The sequence below is a fragment of the Monodon monoceros genome, unplaced genomic scaffold, assembly GCF_005190385.1.
Source record: "Monodon monoceros isolate NGI ecotype Baffin Bay Population unplaced genomic scaffold, NGI_Narwhal_1 Super_Scaffold_12, whole genome shotgun sequence".
NCBI lineage: Eukaryota > Metazoa > Chordata > Mammalia > Artiodactyla > Monodontidae > Monodon > Monodon monoceros.
The window spans coordinates 163,643,090-163,659,084 of record NW_021703768.1 but is presented as its reverse complement, the minus strand read 5'-3'; the positions used below and the strand labels follow the sequence as shown (position 1 = coordinate 163,659,084).

Sequence of the window (15,995 nt, the reverse complement as noted above, 5' to 3'; positions counted from 1 at the left end):
CTGAGTAAGAGGCAGCGCCCAGGGTCTCCACCCTTGACACTCCTCTCTCCTTCACTCCCTCTTAAGTTCTATAGGTGCTACTTCTGTCTGTGTGACTTCCACTCAGGTTTTGGATTCCATCCTGAGCATCGGCCTCCCAGGGAAGCCTTCTCTAACCTCTCGTACTAGTTTGGCAGCCCCCTCCACCATCACATGCTCTGAGATCCACACACCCCCTTCTGCTGCGCTGAACAGTGTAGCAACTGATCCTTTATATTTCTGTCCAGCCTCTTCACTACATCGTGGGAATTGTGGAGCTTTGTTTTCCCCTCCCCCAGCCCCTACCTGCCTGTCCAAACTCATGTATTATAACTTCGGCACTCGAAGTGTGGTCCTGCAGACCAACAGCACGTATGGCACTGGGGACCTAGTTAGAAAGTCAGACTTCCAGGCCCCACTTCTGACCTAATGAACCAGAACCTGAATTATAGTAAGATCCACAGGTTCTTGTTAAAGTTTGAGAAGAGCTTCTTACAAGCTTCCCCCGTTAACTCTGATTCAGCCATACTGGTATCTGCCGTTTCTTAGCACTGAGATATCTGAACGTGCCCGACATCGGGGAGACCCAGGTGAGCTGCGAGGAGCTGGGGCTTGAAGTGGGAGAGAAGGCACGTGAAGATGCTGCAGCCATGGGAGAGGCTGCCTTTCCAGTGCTGCTATGGCCCGGTCCACCGCTCCTGAAACGCGGGAACTGCCACCGAGGAAGCTCACTAGAAGTAGCAGCTACTTGTGCACCAACTGTGAAATGCGGTCCAGCCCTCGCGCACGCGCACTGCGATCCCGCCTCCGGGCCCGGAATGAGAGTACAGAGAAGACTTACTCTCTGTGCGTGCGCACACAGACACTGGAGGAGGCGGGGCTTACTCGCTGGGAGGTCCCGGCCTCGGGTGGGTGAGACTGAAGGGGAGAGGAGGGATTTCCGCTTCCGCCGGGAGCTGGAAGTCACTGTCTCCCGGGAGAACGAGGCTGTCGCGAAGATCGTTGGCGAGTGCAGGTGAAGGATCGCGCGGGCGGGCTTTGGGGACGGGTGGGACTGGGCGCTCTGCGACTCCGGGGCGCTGACTGGGAGGAGGGGCCCAGGGCCCAGGGCTTGGGGGGCGGTCCATCGGGGAACTTGACTCCCCCGGGTCCCAGCGGGTCCCAGCCCGCTGTTCGGAGGCCTGGCTTCTACCGGCGGCCGGCGGGAGGCGACGCCGAAGCCTCGGTGAGCCTGGAAGGACGGCCCACCGGCCTCCTCTTGAGTCCCGGCAGGGTCGGTGGCTGAGCCCTTTTCCAGCCCCCACCTTGGCGCGCTTTGGACTTAGATCGCCACAGAAGTACAGTCCGAGGCCCCTGGAGTTTTACGTGCAGGCCAGACTCCCTTTTCTGGAGTGTGGTCGGCGGGTGCTGTAGTCACCAGGGAAAATGAGATTCTGGGGCCCACCTGTAGCTTCTGATTCAGGAGACTTGTTTATATTCAACAGTTATTGAGCTCTTAATGCATACCAGGAACTGTGCGTGCTGGGGTTCAGCAGTGGGCAAATCATGCTCCCACCCGAACCCGAAGAACTGACATTCTAATGCCGGGAGATCTGGGGGTTAGGTTCAGAAATCTGCATTTTTTGAGCACCCCCAGGTGATTCTGGTGTGGGTGGTAACCAGGGCCAGGCTTTGGGGGGAAAAATTCAACAGAACACTACCCCTGTACCCCCGAAGGTGAGAGCCTGGGCTGCAGAACTGGCTCTGGCTTACTAAAGCCTACTGGGTCTTGTAGGGTCTGGCCGCTGCTCTCCTGTTGCATCTCACACCCATCTCCCCGTTACTCGCTGGGCTTCAGCTGTACCAGTCTTCTTTCTCTTTCTCAAGAAAAGCTTCTTCTGCCTTGGAGCCTTTGCAGTTGTTATTCCCTCTGCCTGGACTACCATGCATGGTGGCCTTCTCTTATTCAGGCCTCAGCTTAAATGACTCTTACCCAAGGGTTCTTCCAGCTCCACCCTTAAGTAGCCCCGTCCCAGAAGCGTTCACTCAGCCCTGTTTCATTAACCTCATAGCACTTACCAATATTGGAAATTATCTCCCTTATTAGTTAGCTGAAGGGTCTGTCTTCCTCCGCTGGAATATCAGTTGCACGAGAGCAGATACCTTGCCTGCCTTGATTGCAGCAGTGCTGTGGTTTACTGTAGGCTTGGCATTGGTCATTCATTCATTCAGTAAATCTCTGTTGAGAGCCAGCTCTGTGCCACGAGCTGTTCTAGGCGCTGGGGATACAAAGAAATGACAGAAATCCCTGCCCTCGAGGAATTCCCATTTGGAGGGTGCTGGGCAGAGTTAGAGATGCAGGGAGACCAGTGAGGATGCTTTTGTGATAATACAGGCCAGAGATGACTGGGACTCAAGACTCAGACCACGGAGCTGGCCCTGGGAGTGGTGAGAAGTGGTCAGATGCTGGATGTCTTTTAAAGGTAGAACAGTAGGGTCAGGATGGGATAAGGGGTGTGAGAGAGGGCGAAAGGAATTGAGGATGAGTCTAAGGTTTTTGGAAAGATGGACTTGCTGCCTGTGGGACAACATGTTGAGGTGTTCGGAGCTCGGTTTTGGACAGGTTCTGTTTAAACGTTTGGTAGCACTGGGTAGGAGTGTGGCTGAGGCAGGTGGCCAGGGGAGCCTGCAGTTCAGAGAAGACATCGGTGTAGAGGAGGCATTTGAAGCCCTGACGCTGGGTGAGATCTCCATGGAAATGAATGGAGATGGAGAGGGGAGGGGTCCAAAGACTGAGCTTGTGGACTCACCATCATTAGCGAATTGACGGGGTGAGGATGGGGTTGCAGCGCCAGCAGAGACTGCAAGAGGGTGGGAGAGCCCTGTGAGAATGGTGGGAGGAGGAACCGGTGTGTCCAGTACCCTGCGGAGTGAGGACTGCCCCTTGGGGTGGACAGCATGGAAGGGGCTGTGGAGAGAGGGTAGGAGGGAACGCAGACAGCTCTGCTAGAAAAGCTCACAGAGAATGAAGGGGTGGTTTTTAATGATGGGAGAGGTCCTAACAAGTGTGTTTGTTAATGATCCAGTAGAGAGAGAAAATGTGATGTTGGGATCCAAGGCACAAGGTAGCAAATTGTTTTTGTGGGGAGCGTGGACGTTCTTCCACAGCAAAGGAGAGAAGGTCGAGTGGGTGGTCCTGGGGACTTGTGGATTGTGGATGTGGTCTGACTGCTTCTGTTTACTCAGTGAATTGGAAGCACCCTTAGTTAAGAACAAGGATATTGCATAGAGAGTGGTCTTAAGTATAAGTGAAACTCTGGTCTTTATCTGGCAGGCTGCTGACCTCTGCTGTCACGGAAGAATGATGCCAGAATCGGGGAGGCAGGGCGGGGTGGGGATGACCGCTTCCTACAGCATCGAGCCAGAGGGACGCGTGGGTCCCACGAGTCGCTGACTTCTGCCCCCATCCTCCCACAGGTTTGCCCTCCTGCAGACATGGGGCGCAGAAAGTCAAAACGGAAGCCACCCCCCAAGAAGAAGATGACAGGCACCCTAGAGACCCAGTTCACCTGCCCCTTCTGCAACCACGAGAAGTCTTGTGACGTGAAAATGTGAGCGGGGCCCAGGATCCTGCCTCACGGGGCCGGCCCTCTCCTTCCTCGGTTGGGAGGTGGCTTCCCCCCACCCCCACTGTCTTCCATTCTGTCCCCAGCCCTCCTGGTTAGGGGGATTGTCACCCACAGACACAGGCCCTTTCGTTCACTAAGTCCCCGCATCTCCTTCTGTTCCAGGGACCGGGCCCGCAACACCGGAGTCATCTCTTGTACCGTGTGCCTGGAAGAATTCCAGACGCCCATCACTTGTATCCTTGGGAACCTGGGCTTTTCCCAGGGGGCGGGGGCGGGGCGTCAGGGCTGCTCTGCCCAGAGTGGGCTGCTCAAGGGCACCCAGCCCTGCTGCGTGCCCTGGTGGTGTGGCCACCGAGAGGAACCAGTGCCACGTGCTGACTTACACGGGGTGACAGGCTTCAGGGCGGGGGTCTGGCTAACAGTAGCATGAACAACAGAAGTATGTATAAGAAAGGGGTCCAGTGCTACCAGCTGCCCTTGACCTCAGCGGCTCAGATCTGTCGGAACCAGTGGACGTGTACAGCGATTGGATAGATGCCTGCGAGGCAGCCAATCAGTAGCAACGCAGAGGACCCACTCCCTTGGCAGCCTCACCCGCTGGGTACCAATCTAGAGACATTCCAGGGTCCAGGGTGTGGGTCCAGGGCCTCTGCAGCCCTGTGTGTGTGTGTGTGTGGAGTGAGTGTGGGCATGGGTGTGAGTGGGTGTGGCTGCAGGTGTGACTGTGGGGGTGTCCTCGTGGGCATGGGGTAGAGTTGAAGGGTTGCTGGGCCCCAGGGGCCTGAAATGCCTCCCTTGGCTCCGAAAGCCTTTGACTTACTCCCTCCTCTGGCACCTGGCCCCTGGCTTTGGGGCCCTGGCTCCTCCAGGGACCTGTGTCCTGACATTGTAGGTGAGGGCAAGCCCAGCAGAGGCTGCCTGGGGACTCTCCAGCGTCTTACCCCACCTCACCAGCACTTGTCCATTTGAACTGGACCAACTGCGCATCCTCCTTCCCTGCCTTCCAAGGTGTGTGGCCTGGGATTCAAGCCACAGCCCCACAGGCCCCCTGGCAGGGCGGCCTGTTTTCACGTTTGGCCACTTTTGTAGAGGAGGGAGGGGCTGGGTTGGGGATAGCTGTCGGTCACCAGCCCTTAAATAAAGCAGCCAACGCGAAACTCCCAGCTCTCTGGTTTCCTGGGCTCTGGGTCAGACCCAGGGACTCAACAAGGGAACGGGGGAGACTGAGGCATTCAGAGGTGGCCTGGCGGGCCATTGGAAGGGGTCAGCCCTTCAAACCGTCCAACATTTTATCCACTCTACAAGCATTCAAGGTGAAACCAGGGCAGTGCTGGGCTCAGGGGACAGGGACAAACCCACGGACATCTGGCCAGGCGTTTACATGCTTATGTCTCATGTTTACAGTCACAGCGGAAACCGGGGCCAGTAGAGCCCAGGGTGAGGATTGGGGGCGGGGGCGGTCAGAGAAGGCTTCCTGGGGGACAGCCTGAAGGAGCTAAGGCTCAGGGGCCACACTGGGCCAGAGGCCAATGTCAGGTTTGCCAGCCTTGCCCCCATGTCGCGACAGCCGCCCTGAGGAAGGAAGATGCTCGCAGATGAGGAGACAGGAGGTCACCGGCCAAAGGTCCCACAGCCAGAAGACTGCACGGCCGGGGCCTTGAACCCAGGAGGCCTGGCTTCACAGCCCAGCGTCTTACTTCCTCCTGAGTCCAGGGTCCAGGCTAAGGGAACAGCTCCTGGCTTCCTGGGGGATGGGGGGCAGTGGGGAGCACTGGAGAAGAGTAAGGGACCCTTGTCCTAGGGTCGTGAGGAGCCTCTTGGAAGGCTGGAGGTGGAGCCAGATGCACGTGTAGGGTGTAAGAAGAAATGCTTGGGCTTTGTCCCTGGCTCCTGGCAGGAAGCTTCTAAAACCCTTGGAATTTTCCTGAGCAACTGGAGTACTTTTTGTCATCCACAAAGAGCCCCTTTTGATCACAGGTGAGATTATGCTAATGAAGTGACTTAGAGTTGGGCCCTAGATAGTCTCAGGAAGGGGCAGGATGCAGAGTAGGAACTCAGTCAGCCACACCCACCAACCTTCAGGAAGGGGAAGGGACCTACAGATGAAGCACGATATGAGGACAAGATTTGGTGAGCTTCTGCCCTTGGTGAACACAGGGAGGTGCTGGGACACTTGGAGAGGGCATGGAAGCTCCACCCTCCTTCCTCATACCTTGCCCTAGGCATTTCTTCCATCTGGCTCCTCCCGAGTTATATCCTTTTATAATAAACCAGTGATGTAATAAGTAAAATGTTTCTCCGAGTTCTGTGAGCCACTCTAGTAAATTAACCAAATCTGAGGAGGGGGTGGGGGGGGGCCCCGATCTCCAGCTGGTTGCTCAAAAGCACAGGTAAACAACCTGCACTTGTGATTGGCAGCTTAAGTGGGGGAGGGGCAGTCTTGGACAGAACCCTTATCCCGTGGGATCTGACGCTTTCTCCAGGTAGAGAGTGTCAGTACTGAGTTAATTGCTTGGTGGTATTGGAAAAAACACAGCTTAACAAGGCTGATGGTGAGACCCCAGATGGTCTCGTGGTGTGGAGGGCCTGACACTTTGGCTGCGTGGGGCAGGTCCATCTCCTCCACTTGGCCTCGTGAGCCTGGGCAGCAGGTGACTTGTGCTTTGGCTTCCTCATTGGTACAGTGGGAAGGATGATGGAACCTTCCTTCCAGGGCCACACTGAGGATGGAGGCACCTATCATGATTACTGGCACAGTTCGAACAGACTCAGACCCACCAGGGCAGCGGGGGCTATGAACGGCCGAGAAGATGCTGACCAGGCCAGAAGCCCTGGCCACCAGGCCCAGCCACTGAGTCTGGCATGTGTCCCCCAGGGCCCTCTCTACCCTGACATACCCCTCCTTGGTGCTCCCACCTCCCCCTCCAAGGCCCCAGGTGGGGTCCCCTGGCCGAGGCAGGACCCAGCGGACACAGGCAGAGTGGTGGACAGGTGCCGGGGGGGTGGGGGATGCCCTCTGGGGTCCAGGGAAAGGGGGCTCCTGCCAACCAGGGCCCGCCCACCCCAGTCTTACAGACCAAGTGCTAATATGGTGCTGTTTTCCCAAGAAGGCAGGGCCCTAGGCCAGGCATGGATCCTCCTCAGCATAGCTTCCCCGAGCTGGCCCCATGGTAGCAGGACTTTGGGTAGCAGGACTTAGGGTAGCCAGGCCAAGAGCACCTGGAATCCAGTTTATGAGGCCCCAGGGGCCGTGTACGTCTGTGTGAGCAGGTCTTCTGATGTCTGTCTCTGCAGGTCCCCACATTCCAGCCTCGCCCCCTGCCCTGGGGAGGGAAGGGGAGAAGACCGCTGTGCCCCCAGCATGGCCGCATCCTCTCGTTGGAACCCTGGCATTTGATAGCTTCTGGGCAGGTTAGCTGGGGCCCACATCACCGGGAGAGCAGGGTCCCCTCTGAAATGTGGGGAGGTTGGGACCTTGTCCAGACTTCTGGGATCCTGGGCTGGCAGGCCAGGCACCTGGGCTAGCTGCGCCCTGCAGTCAGCTACTTAACTCTCTGTGCCAGTTGGTAAAGGGCTATTGCCAAAGTGCCTCCACTGTGCCCATCCAAAGTGGGCACATCTTTCCAAAGTGCCCATCTTTCCCCACTGCCCTGTCCCCTCCCACCTTCCCACAGTCTACTTCAGGGCTAAAGGGTTCTCCCTGCCCACAGGGGCCTCCAGGACCTGGCTGGTTGTCCATTCTCATGGTCAGTACCAAATGTCATCCCCTGTCTGGAGGCGTCATTTCATTTAAGCTCCCTGTGACCCCACAAGGTTCCATGTCATCATTTTCCTAATGCGAAAACAGGCCTAGGGAAGGGAAGTGACTTGCCCAAGGTCACCTAGCTGGCAAGCTGCAGAACTGTGATTTACATCCCATCTAGCCCGTTCCGGCGCTTGGCCTCAACGCAACCCACAGGCCCCCAGGGAAGGTACATGGGTGCTGAGCCTGTGTGTGTGTGGTGTACCTGTGTGAGGGTTTATGTTTTTATGTGCCTGGACGTAGGAGTGTGTACTGCATGTGTATCTGTGTGTGAAAGAGTATGTGCACTAAGGCTGTAGAGAGCGTGTGTACACCATACACACGAAGTGTGCGTGCATGTGGATTTTGTGTGTGGGCGGGGGGGAGCCCATCCTGGGTCCAGCGAGCTCTGTGAGCTCTGTGTGTGTACCTTAGGGTGCATATGAGTGTGTGTGCCTGTGCAGATGTGTGTGTGGGAGATGGGGTATATCCGAGCGAGGCCACTTATGCGTGTGCTAGAGCCACACAGCCTCTGTGACAGAGCAGCCCTGAGTCCTCAGATGACTTTACAGCCATTTATTGTGCTCCAGTGAAGTAGAAAAAAAAAGTGCTCGCGTTACAAACACCGCTGTCACATCCCTTAACGCCAGCTGCAAACCAAACCGCGTGTGTCCGCTGGGGGTCTGGGCATGCAGTTTGTTCCCACTGTGGGAATGGGGGAAGGGGGCGAGCCTGGGCTCTGGGGGCTTTGCTTGGGGGGGCTTCTTGTCCTGGGGGACCCACCTGTGGGGAGTGGGGGACAGCAGGGTAGCTTTGCTCAGTGCATCCTTTGGGTGCTGTCGGGAACACCCGGCTCTATGTTGGACTCAGGGAGGAGCCCCCTTTCACCCCCACAGGCCCCCCCCCCAGTCTGCTCCCCCCAAACGCTAACCCTGTAGGCAGGTGCCAGGGGGCTGGAGGAGCCATGCAGGGGGAGGGGGTCGGCGGGCCGGGCTGGGCCCTGCCAAGAGCAGCACCGGCCTCCCCGGGGGAAGGCGGGAGGCCCAGGGCCCTAGGCGGAGTTGTAGTAGTTGTGCGGGTGGTGGTCGTGGGCAGGCTCGCCCAGCTCCGGGTACTCGGGCGTCAGGCAGTACTTGGGGTCGTAGACCTGGCGGGGCAGCCCATACACTGTCATGCCCCGCTGCGAGGCCCCCTTGTTGCTGCCCATCTGCAGGCTGACATTGAGCGTGTCGCAGTGCTCCATGCCCAGCCCCGGCTCGAAGATCTGCCGCTTGGTCCCGGGAGCAGTCATGCCGGCCTGCGGAGGGCAGTGCAGTCAGGCCGAGGGGACGGCGAGGGGCACAGCCCGCCCCATGGCCCCCCACACACCTGGCTGGCTCCCTTGTTGGTGCCCATCTGCAGGCTGATGGTGGCCTGGTCCAGGGGCTGGTCTGTGCCCAGCTTGGGGTCGTAGAGGTGGCGCCGGGTGCCGTAGGCTGTCATGCCCTGCTGGCTGGCAAACTTGTTGGTGCCCATCTAGGGAGCCAGAAGGAGAATCACCCCGAGGCTTACAAATCTCACGGTGGGCCACAAGATGTAACTCATGTCAGCAGACACTTACATGGCCCTCTAATGAGGCACTGTTTCCACCCTCAGGCTACAGACTGGAAACTGAGGCCCAGAGAAGGTGGGTCACATGACTGATAGGTGGCCTGACTTCCAGGGTTCAAGTTCCAGCCCGGCCACTCATCACATGGGCAATCCTGGCAAGTAAGCTATCTTCTCCAGGCCTCAGTTTTCCCGTCTGTATAAAGGGTATGCTGGTAACAGTACCCACCCCCTAGAGCTGTCGGAGGAGTGAGTTAGGGTATGGAAAAATGCCAAGCGTATAGTCTAGTAAAGGCCAAATATCCTGCCCCCCCCCCCCCCGCCAAAGCCTGCAGGGACCAGGGCGCCCTCCCAGCCTCCTCCACTCCCTGACCCTCTGCTCAGCTCAGCAGTGAGACCCGGATGTAGAAGGGGCGGTACCTGCAGCCCGATGATGTTCCGCCCTTCTCTTAGCTTCTCTGGCTCAAATTTCCGTTCCTGCTTCTCTGCATATTTCACTCCCACGTTCACCTTGTTCCCTTTCGTCTTGGCCTGGGGAGGGTGAGGGAGGCAGGGACTGACAAGGAAGCCCTGGGCCACACTGTCCCCTCGGAGACCCTAAGCAGCACCTGCTTTCCCCCTCCCACCCACGCGGGGCTCAGAGGGCACAAGGGGCCCCACCCGCATCCCAGCCCCGAGCGCCCGCAGCCCCACGGCCCCATGCCCACCCTTCAGCCACACTCACCATGCTGGCCAGGGCCAGGAGGGTGGACTGCACTTGGGTGTGGTTGGTGTTCTCGAACAGGTCGTTGGCCTCAAAGATGTCGTGGGGCCTCACCCCATACTTGGTGATGGCCTTGATGAAGTTGCCGATGTTCTCCAGCTGGAGGGGAGCCGGTGGCAGTCAGGGGTGGGAGGGGAGTGGGGGTCTGGGTGGAGCTCTGAGGGGCTATGGGCCAGGGGTCGAAAGAGTTAAGAGAGTCTGGGCTCACCTGGTGCCAATTCTGGGTGGACTCATTGACCTTCTTCACAGAGCCTGGCTGGAGCTTATTGATGAACCTGCAAGGCGCAGGGGAGGGGACTGAGGAAGGGGACCCCTACTGCCCCCACCCAAGCCCAGCCCAGCGGGACAAGGGGTCAGGATGACGGCCAGTGGGAGCTTTCCTTATTTCTGTTTCCCACTGCAGTCAGCCCCCAGCTGCAGCCCCACCACAGACCATCCGCACACACAGGCAGGACCCAGATGGGAAACCAACCCCGGGGAGCTAGACTCGTTCAGGTCAGAAAGTCTCCCGATGGAGGGTGTAGGGGAGTCTCCTGGGTGCACCTGCCTCGCTCGTGACCATGTTTCAATCTCCTTTTGCAAACCGCTACACATCGGAGAGCCCGCAGCTCAGAACTGGGGCCTCTTCTCTGGCTACACTCACCCCCTTGATCTCATCCAGTCTCTTGGCATTTTATTTTTTTTTTGGCCACGCTGCGTGACATGTGGGATCTTAGTTCCCCGTCCAGGGATCGAACCCGTGCCCCCTGCAGTGGAAGCGCAGAGTCTGAACCACTGGACAGCCAGGGAAGTCCTCTCTTGACTTTAAATGCCATTCATATGCCAACAACTCCCCAACATCTTCCTGCAGCCCACCTCTTACTCTCCATTCCAGCACCCCACATGGGTGTCTCAAATCAAATTCACCCTACCTGGACTCCTGACACCCACCTTCCCCCACAGAACTCCCTCCATCCTCCCCGGCTCAGTAAACCCAGCCCTCCAGGTCTCAGACAAAGCCCTCCGCCGCCCTTGACTCTCCTCTCCCTCTCTCTCACCCCCACATTCCATCCCTCAGCAATTCCTTTTACTCTGCCTCCTGAAGACTTCCAGAAGCCCACCTCCGCCCTGCTCTGAGCCACCAGTGTCTCTTTCCTGGGCTCTTGCCTTGACCTCCCCTTGGGCTCCCAGCTTCCACCTCATCCCCTCCAGATGCTTGTCATCCCATGGCTAAAATGGCCTTCTTAAAACAATTCCGTATGGTTTATCATAGGATATTAAATATAGTTCTCTGTGCTATACAATAGGACCTTGTATAACTTTGCTGTACAGCAGAAATTAACACAACTGTAAATCAACTATACTTCAATTAAAAAAAAAAATTTCCAGTTACTCCCCAGTTCAGAGCACTCCCATGGTTTCCTATTGCCTTGAGAATAAAAGCCTAACTCCATAGTATGAAGGATGAAGAGGCCCTGTACCATCTGGCCCCCAGCTAACTCCCTCCACTTTCCCTGATCACTGAGGCATGCTCCCACCCCAGGGCCTTTGCACTGGCTGTCCCCGCTGCCTGGCCCACTCTTCCCTAAGATGTCCTGCCGACAACTTCCCTCACTTCATCCAAGATTCTGCTTCAATATTACCTCTTCAGAAAGACCTCCCAGACCATTCTGTACAAAGCAGCAACCCTTCACCCCATGCCCCCCGCCCCCCATCCTTCCCAGCTTGACTCTTCCTCATGGCACTTCCCACCACAGGCAAGTATGTGATTATTTCAACAATTATTTGTTCAATCACCCCCACAGGGACTAAAGCTCCGTAAGCGCCCCAAGTCAAGTCTGTTTTGTTCACTATCCCCAGCGCCTAGACCTGGCTGGCACACAGCAGGTGCTCCATAAATGCACCTCGTCCATAAACGGGTGGGTGGCCCTGCACTCTTTAAGGCCTGGGACACCAGACCATCCCCCGATTCCTTGGATATGGTAGAACAGCATCCCCCAGCCCCTCTCTTTCCAGCAGCTAGGGCTTGGTAACCCTGTGCCTTCGGGAAGCTTCCCTAGCACAAGCTCTGGCTCTTAGGGTCACCCTGCCCTGGGTCAGACTCAGAGAAAAAGACAGGACCCCAGCTGGGCTCAGGGCCCCGCCCAGAAATAGGGTTGCAGTGAAATCTAGGAGGTGGAATCTGGAATCGGGGCTTGGGAGCTGTTGAGGGTTTTCCTCTCCCTCAATGATTAGGTTCTGAGAGGCGGAGAAAATCAGGGCCCACTTAAATTACTGTGGCACATCGCTCAGTTCACCAAGCCAGCAGTGGACAGCTGATGTGGCCCAGTGCCTTTTCACTGTGACCTCCCTTTCTTGGGACTCTAGAGACCATATGTGTGGCTGCCCCGTATGCATGGCGGTTCAGACTCTAGATTCGGAAGTCATTTCTGTTGGAACAGTGTGGGACTTTGGGCGACGTGTTTTACCTGAGGCTCAGTTTTCTTTACTGTTAAATGGGCACAGTGGTTATCTTTATATCTGATACCTCAAAACAAAGGTATCAGATATAACGTGCCCAATCCAGCTCTGAGCTCTTGGTCATTTGAGGGGCTCAGGTAGTAGAGATGAGGGGTTGGGGGCAGCCCAAGGCAGAGTCTGAGCCATGAGTGCCGCACTCACTCGCAAAGAATGATGCCGTCTTTGAGGCCGTCCATGAAGTTGTTGCCAATGCGGCGCCCTGTCACCCCCTCGATCCACTCTCGCAGCTCCTGTTCCCGCTGGTGGTCGTACTTCTGGGCCAGCTGGTGGTGGGGGACACAGAGAAGGTGGTGAGGACGCAGTGGGGAGCAGGGTTGGCTCCCAGGCCCAATCTAAGCTTCCCTAGCTCTGCTCTCTTCCCTCGTCGCTTCCCAACTAAGGCAATTCTGTCCCAACGTCCAGTTGAGGGGGGTGGGGGGGATGTGCTGAGGGCCAGTGTTGAGGTGGCACCTGCCCAGGGGCCATTCCAGGCATTCTGAGGTTCGGCACCACCGAATGTGGATTAAGGGGTGGAGAACAAGATACTCAGACTGGGGGGCGGCGCCTGGCCTCTTGGTTCCCCCTCCAGACCAAACTTGGGGTTTAGCTTCCCCTGGCCCTGCCCCCCTCCTGGGAGTTTCAGGCAGGGGAGGAGGAGCCCTAAGGAGGTGCCCCTGGATGCCGCCTTGCAGGGGACAGCTCTGTCTTATATCTCTGTCTCAGTGTCTCTCTAGGTCCTCATCCCTGGGGCCCCCTCTCTGGCTCGGGGCGAGGGCCTGTCTTTGCCTTACTCCTGGTCCTGTGCATGTCTGTATTTCTCTGTCTCTCTCCCCATGGCACGATGTCCTCAGTCTCTCTCCCAGCTCTGTCTGTCTTTCCTAGGCCCTGTCATCCTGTCCCCATCTCTTCGTGTCCGGCTGGGGGTGGGCCTCATAGCTCGTCCATCTCTGCTTTCATAGGTCTCTCTCCATCTCTCCGACTCCAGGTTCCCTGCCTCGGGCAAGGATGGGGCTCAGCGGTCTCTCCACCTCTCCATCCCTGTCTCAGTCTTATCTTGCTCCAGGCTCGCCCTCCCCCATCCGTCCCTCTCAAGTCTCAGGCTTCCAGTATCTCTGCGTCTCTCCTCCACCTCTCCTCTCCCACTTTGCCCCCGCTCCGTTTCCCCAGAACTCGCTACCCCAGCCCAGACAGGCTCCGGGCCCCTGGGAGACCCGGTCGCCCCTTCTTCTGGGGGAGGGGAAAGAGGAGGGGAAGGCCCCCTCACCTGGCCCCGGCCTTGCCGCCCCCCTCCCCATCAGCCCGGCTTTATAAAGCAAACCGGCCCTTATATAGCGCGGCCCCACGGGCCGGGCTCCCGAGGCCGCCTTATATGGCGCGGCGGCTCCGCTCGGCTCCTGGGCCGGCGGTGGGGGGAGGGGGGGGGCGACGCTGCGATCTGTCTCCTGCCCGAGCACCCGCCCCCTACCCGGCCCCTCCTCCAGCCCCGAGGATCCCCCCGACCCAGGTTCCCAATCCCAGCTCCCCATTTCCTGCCTGTGGAACCCTGGGAAAAGCCACCCTGAGCCTCAGTGTTGCCCTCTGTCAAATGGGGCGGGGACTCCTCCCTGGGCAGTGCTCAAGGGATTGTTCCAGTGGGTTGGGGACTTCAAGCTTGCTGCCCTGGAGAAGCTGATCCCATGGGGGACACGGGCCGCAAGTTCAGGGGCCCAGTTCTGAATCTCTCTTATATAGGACCTGAGCTACTTGCCTCTTCTTTCTGAACCTCAGTTTACCCATCCATAGCATGAAGGCGATGTCCCCATGTCCTCCCACCCCCAGAATTAGGAGACCCCTGCTTTGTCCCTAATGCCCACTCTCTGCCTATCCCCAGCTGTCTCCGTTTCCTTCACAATCTCCAACACCTTGGGGCCTCACCCCCCAGGAACCCCAGCTCTGGAGCACTCCGCAAATTCTTTGTCGGGCTAGGGGGTGTGGGCAAAATCAAGTCCTTCCCCAGACCCCCAGAAACAAAAAGGGTTAACAGGGGACTCTAATCAGGTGGGGTTTCACAATGGGCCAACCGCCTCAGTTTACCTGTGACTGCCTGCATGCCCCCCCATTTCACACCCCAACAGGAGCTGAGGGCTCTGGGATGCTCAGGCCAGGGAGGAAGGCAGCCCCTTCCCCATATACTCGTCCTTTTTCTCTCTCAGGTTCCAAGTCATATGGGATAGGCAGGAAGGGGGTCCAGGGAACCCCAAGTGTGGGGCCTCTGGCCTGGCAGGGCAAGTGGGCTGGGTCGCGGGGAGGCCCTCCAGCCCTACCTTGTTCTTGACCTCAGCTGACAGCCCGTAGGCGGGGCCTCGGTTGAAGTGAGCAGAGGACATGCCGGCTGATGGTGGACAGCGGTGGCGGCAGTGCTGAAGAAGGCGGCAGCAGCTGAAGCTCCGTCTGCACCCTCTTCCCTCCTCACATGTTTTTGAAGCTCGGGAGGCGGCCCGGGCCTCTTCCAAGGCCGTCCCATTGGCCATAGAGGCCTGCCAAGGGGCGGGGCGCCCCCCACCTTGGCCAGCCCCCCTTCGTGATGTCAGGGCCTTGGTATTGGGAGCTGATTGTGTCATTGTTTCCACCTAGGGGGGCGGCCTGGGTTATTCATTTTTGGGGCGGCGGGCAACTTGGCCAGACAGAGACCACCAACCTTTCCCCACTCCCCACTGTTCATTAGCCCTCTGGCTGGGTCTCCTAGTCTCTTTGTGTCTGTCTCTGAGGCCATCTCCCCACATCTCTGAGGTCTTTCTTCGTTTCTCTCCTGTCTTGAGGCAGGACTACCACCTGTGGTAGTTTATGGAGCACCACCCTGGTTTTAAGTCCAGACACCAATAGTCTATAAATGTAGGCCAGCCCCTTCCCCTCTCTGAGCCTCTGTTGCCACACCTGTAAAATAGACTAATGATAGTGCCTGCTCATGGGGGTGTTGTGAGGATCAGAAGAAATAATGCCTGGGACCTCCCTGGTGGTCCAATGGTTAAGACTCTGTGCTTCCACTGCAGGAGGCACGGGTTTGGTCCCTGGTCAGGGAACTAAGATTCCACAAGCCGGGTGGCACAGCCAAAAAATAATGCCTCCAATATGCCCAGGGCAGTGCCTGGCACAGGGAAGGACAGGGAATAGCAGTATTTCTGCTGAGAATCTGGCACCCCACTTCTGTCCCCTCCATCCCCTCATAAGGACCTGGGGGAGCAGAGATCCTGGATCTCACCCTCCCCATCCACCTGTGGGTTGCCTGAACCACGGAGTGGCTGTGTTAGTGGGTTCCAGGCCATGGACACCCCCATATATTCCTGTCCCAGCCAGGCTGGCCTGGAGGGAACACCTGCAAGCAGCCCTGCCTGTCCAGATCTCACCCCTGTACCATAGGGGTGGATGACATGCCCACGTCATGCCAGGTATGTTTAGGCCATGTTAGTGACACTTGGATAATATGTCAGCAACCATATCATACACTAATGATACATCAAGGACATGCAATTTGCTGGCCACATGCTAAGGGCACAGCTGTGATGTACTAATAATGACAACAGCCCTTATGTTAGGCCCCGGTCCAAATGCTGTACATGTATCCACTCATACATACCTCACAACACCCTCAGAAGTGGGTGCTGCTATTATATGCACTTTACAGATGCGGAAACTGAGGCACCGGGGTGTGGAATCCCTTTCCCAGTGTCACACAGCTCACTAGTGACAGAGCAGAATTTGAACCCGGGCCTCTGCCCCTAAT

At 57.5% G+C, this 15,995-nt stretch overlaps 2 protein-coding genes across 3 annotated transcripts; one reads left to right on the top strand and one right to left on the bottom strand.

Moving 5' to 3' along the window:
* Window positions 1–980: 980 nt before the first annotated feature.
* On the top strand, window positions 981–5,931 carry ELOF1 (elongation factor 1 homolog). The gene is made up of 4 exons (XM_029219104.1): window positions 981–1,033; window positions 3,475–3,608; window positions 3,789–3,859; window positions 4,122–5,931. The coding sequence occupies exons 2-4, from the start codon at window positions 3,493–3,495 to the stop codon at window positions 4,184–4,186; spliced, it is 252 nt and encodes an 83-aa protein (XP_029074937.1). The 5' UTR covers window positions 981–1,033; window positions 3,475–3,492; the 3' UTR covers window positions 4,187–5,931.
* A 2,037-nt stretch (window positions 5,932–7,968) lies between these two features.
* CNN1 (calponin 1) lies at window positions 7,969–15,081 on the bottom strand. Of its 2 annotated transcripts, none has more exons than XM_029219087.1 (7): window positions 14,539–15,081; window positions 12,398–12,519; window positions 9,966–10,032; window positions 9,719–9,856; window positions 9,415–9,525; window positions 8,776–8,922; window positions 7,969–8,704 (listed from the first exon to the last, which is right to left on the bottom strand). In XM_029219087.1, exons 1-7 carry the CDS (start codon window positions 14,833–14,835, stop codon window positions 8,459–8,461), a joined length of 1,128 nt encoding a protein of 375 aa, XP_029074920.1. In that variant the 5' UTR covers window positions 14,836–15,081; the 3' UTR covers window positions 7,969–8,458. The 2 variants fall into 2 exon arrangements, with proteins under 2 accessions (XP_029074920.1, XP_029074921.1); XM_029219088.1 differs by lacking the exon at window positions 14,539–15,081 and adding an exon at window positions 13,027–13,426 and having other exon boundaries at window positions 8,347–8,704.
* Window positions 15,082–15,995: the final 914 nt, after the last annotated feature.

Coding starts and splice junctions, on each gene's coding strand:
- ELOF1 (XM_029219104.1), top strand. CDS start 3,493: ATGGGGCGCAGAAAGTCAAAACGGAAGCCACCCCCCAAGAAGAAGATG. Junction 3,609..3,788: donor AAGTCTTGTGACGTGAAAAT/GTGAGCGGGGCC, acceptor CTTCTGTTCCAG/GGACCGGGCCCGCAACACCG. Junction 3,860..4,121: donor ATTCCAGACGCCCATCACTT/GTATCCTTGGGA, acceptor TCAGCGGCTCAG/ATCTGTCGGAACCAGTGGAC.
- CNN1 (XM_029219087.1), bottom strand. CDS start 14,835: ATGACACAATCAGCTCCCAATACCAAGGCCCTGACATCACGAAGGGGG. Junction 10,033..12,397: donor GACGGCATCATTCTTTGCGA/GTGAGTGCGGCA, acceptor TGCGCCTTGCAG/GTTCATCAATAAGCTCCAGC. Junction 9,857..9,965: donor CCACCCAGAATTGGCACCAG/GTGAGCCCAGAC, acceptor GCTCCCCTCCAG/CTGGAGAACATCGGCAACTT.